The 3025-nt window shown below is 37.6% G+C and overlaps 1 protein-coding gene across 1 annotated transcript; it reads left to right on the forward strand.

Moving 5' to 3' along the window:
* The first annotated feature begins 717 nt into the window (after nucleotides 1-717).
* On the forward strand, nucleotides 718-2388 carry LOC148883769 (fatty acid-binding protein, brain). The gene is made up of 4 exons (XM_089021963.1): nucleotides 718-873; nucleotides 1371-1543; nucleotides 1918-2019; nucleotides 2193-2388. The coding sequence occupies exons 1-4, from the start codon at nucleotides 801-803 to the stop codon at nucleotides 2241-2243; spliced, it is 399 nt and encodes a 132-aa protein (XP_088878089.1). The 5' UTR covers nucleotides 718-800; the 3' UTR covers nucleotides 2244-2388.
* The last annotated feature ends 637 nt before the right edge of the window (nucleotides 2389-3025 follow it).

A 3025-nucleotide genomic window follows, 5' to 3' on the forward strand; every position in this document is an offset into this window, starting at 1 on the left:
ACATTTGACCTTGGTTGCCCAAATAATGTTTTAACTGCCCTTTAAAAATGTCGAAAAGGGCTATTAATTACAGATATAGAGTCATGTTTTTTCCAACAACAAAAGCCAAAATTTGGAGTCTGCGATCACCCCTTTTCCCCCTGAATATAAAGGCGTTTTTTTTTCATTCCAGGATAAAAGCCTGAGCTTTTTGTCAACTTTTCACATAACTTCCCATTTCAACGTGCCTCCCCCTCTTCACCTCCCCGCCCCTTTCAGCCCGAATGGTTCTAATGACATCATTAATCACTCCACTGGGCTAATTCGAACGTTTTATTTTCTTTCCAGGGGGTCCAGTTGGACTGTGACCCATTTTTTCCCAACCAATGGCAGCTAAGCAAAAAAGTCTCCTGAGCTAATGGGGGGCCTGGGCCCCGCCCACCTGCCTGCATACCAAAGGGCCCCAACAATGTTGTGTTTTATTTTTATCATTACATATATTTGTATTCAAATGTGTTTTTTTAATAATAAGCTATATTAGAATTTGTCACACTTTTTTAATGGAAACTTTCATGTTTTTTAGGGACTATTCGGACTCTCGCTTCATGGGAGTGAAACCAGACCATGACCCAAATTGCCTGGCCAAAGACTGCCCCAGTTAAAAACAAATAAATAAATAGAAATCTCCTGAGCCAATGTTGCACTTGGCTCCGCCCACCTGCCTGCATACGAATGTAGCCCCCCAATAAGACCCTTGAAGCCCCCCCTTCCACACTTCTTTTGAGACTTTCAGCCTACTCTGTGCACTTCTAACCTCCAACATGGTCGATGCTTTCTGTGCCACTTGGAAGCTCGTGGACAGCGACAACTTCGATGAGTACATGAAAGCTCTCGGTGAGTCGCACTCGTGCTACTAGTGAACGGCCAGATATAAACTAGTTGAATTATGAAATGCACCAGTCGCACAAAATTGTCAACTAGTGCGTAACCTGCGGTTTTCCTGGTCGTGTGCAAATATCCCATGCAGCAAATGGGAAAAAATAACAAATAATTCAGTATTCTAGTAAAGTACGTTGAATTACCTTACTAGTAAGGAGAAAGATGGACCATAATCTGTAAAGTACACTTTAAAAAGTAACTTTCGAAATACATTGTACCTGTTTGAAGATCTTTCAGAAATTGTGCAAAAAATGAGAACTATGTAGTAGTGAATTTAGATTTTCTAAAATGTCACAGCCAGTATATGGTTTTGTGTCCCATGTCTGCTTTTGAGCACCTTGTTGTCATCCTGTGACAATGGAAATTGTTCAATGTTTATGTAGTTTTTAGTTTTCAAACATACTGAGCAGCAAGAGAGAAACATGGGCTAACGGCTATTTATTGGCATCCAGGTGTGGGCTTCGCCACCCGGCAAGTGGGCAACGTGACCAAGCCCACCGTCATCATTAGCCAGGAGGGCGACAAGGTGACCATCCGCACGCAGAGTACCTTCAAGAACACTGAGATCACCTTCAAGCTCGGGGAGGAGTTTGACGAGACCACGGCCGATGACAGGAACTGCAAGGTAGGAACACACCTAGCAACATATGTGATGTGCATATGAGGCAAAAAAAATACTGACTTGAGAACAAGTAATGGATTTTTTTAAAGCTACTTGCCTTAAAATGTACTGCAGTACAAGAGTAAAACTGAATGTTAACTTTTTTTTAAGAAAACACTGAGTATATTGCATGTCTATATGTGTTGCTCCACCATTTGTGCTGAAATATCCATTGCTTAAAACGCCGGTAACACCGACACATCGATGCTAATTGTTAGTAAGTCTTTAGCATGTTCACTCATGCATTCGACTTAAACTGGCGGCTTAACTTTGAAAATGTTTGACAAGTTTGAAAAGTCCTAAATGGCACTCGATACTAACAGTCATTCGCTTGTCAGTCCACAGTGAGCATGGACGGAGACAAGTTGGTCCACGTCCAGAAGTGGGACGGCAAGGAGACCAAGTTTGTGAGGGAGATCAAGGATGGAAAGCTGGTCATGGTGAGATTTAATTAAAAAAAAAAAAGATGTCTTTAAGAAAAAAAAAATCTGGAGCTCTGGCAAATGATTTGCTCAGAGCAAAAAATGATTTCCTACAAAAGGTCTTATTTTTTTTAAAGAAGTTTCTTGTGTTAAAAAAAAATAAAAGTGAAATTCTTCTCTTCCTCATTCAGAATTTGACTTTTGAGGACATCCATGCCGTACGCACCTATGAAAAGGCGTAGAGGCCAATGTTTGCACCTCTTCCTCGTCATCTTACTCCTCAAGCAAGCTGAACATGTTTTATTATCAAGTCTTTTTTATGGGAAAGAAATGACACGTTGGACTGATTATCCTTTCAAATGTGGTAAATAAAACTGAGAAATTTTATACTCTTATCTCTTCTTCCCATTTATTGACATTCTGGCAAAAAGTTGTATTGTGGGTTCTTTTCATCAAAATAAAATAAAAATGAGTATCAAATAGGTTCAAATGGAGTGTATAATTAACAATAATATAATTACGTATATATAATTAACAATAATGTGGCAAGAAATTTGATCTGTTTATCGAATTTATCTGTGTTCATATGAATATTTCTGGTAGTCTAATAGATTATATATATATATATATATATATATATATATATATATATATATCGTATATATATATATATATATATATATATATATATATATATATATATATATATATATATATATATATAGGTTATAATAGGTTTTTGCCTATTATTTGATCACAGTTTGTTGATACTGACCATTTGTTGTTCAAGGGTTTTTATTCAAAAATGAAAACACTACAACGCAGGAGTTTCAAACTATTAACAAGGAAATGAGAAGTTAGAGCTACATTTTGTCGTTTTTAATTATACACTTTACATGAGTGCAGTTTAATCAAGTTGAACGACATAGTTCCGCGCTCATCCAAGTCGCGTAACCAGCTCAGCCGTCAATCAAACAAAACCACGCCCCATCTAAAAATATTATGTAAAGTCACGTGACAAACG

The sequence above is a fragment of the Hippocampus bargibanti genome, linkage group LG19 (assembly GCF_051943395.1).
Source record: "Hippocampus bargibanti isolate YZ-2025 linkage group LG19, ASM5194339v1, whole genome shotgun sequence".
NCBI classification, from domain to species: domain Eukaryota; kingdom Metazoa; phylum Chordata; class Actinopteri; order Syngnathiformes; family Syngnathidae; genus Hippocampus; species Hippocampus bargibanti.

Bases quoted from the DNA above. Each gene is read 5' to 3' on its own strand.
- LOC148883769 (XM_089021963.1), top strand. From the start codon at position 801: ATGGTCGATGCTTTCTGTGCCACTTGGAAGCTCGTGGACAGCGACAAC. The intron at 874-1,370 runs GTGAGTCGCACT...ATTGGCATCCAG, and splicing joins TGAGTACATGAAAGCTCTCG to GTGTGGGCTTCGCCACCCGG. The intron at 2,020-2,192 runs GTGAGATTTAAT...TTCCTCATTCAG, and splicing joins AGGATGGAAAGCTGGTCATG to AATTTGACTTTTGAGGACAT.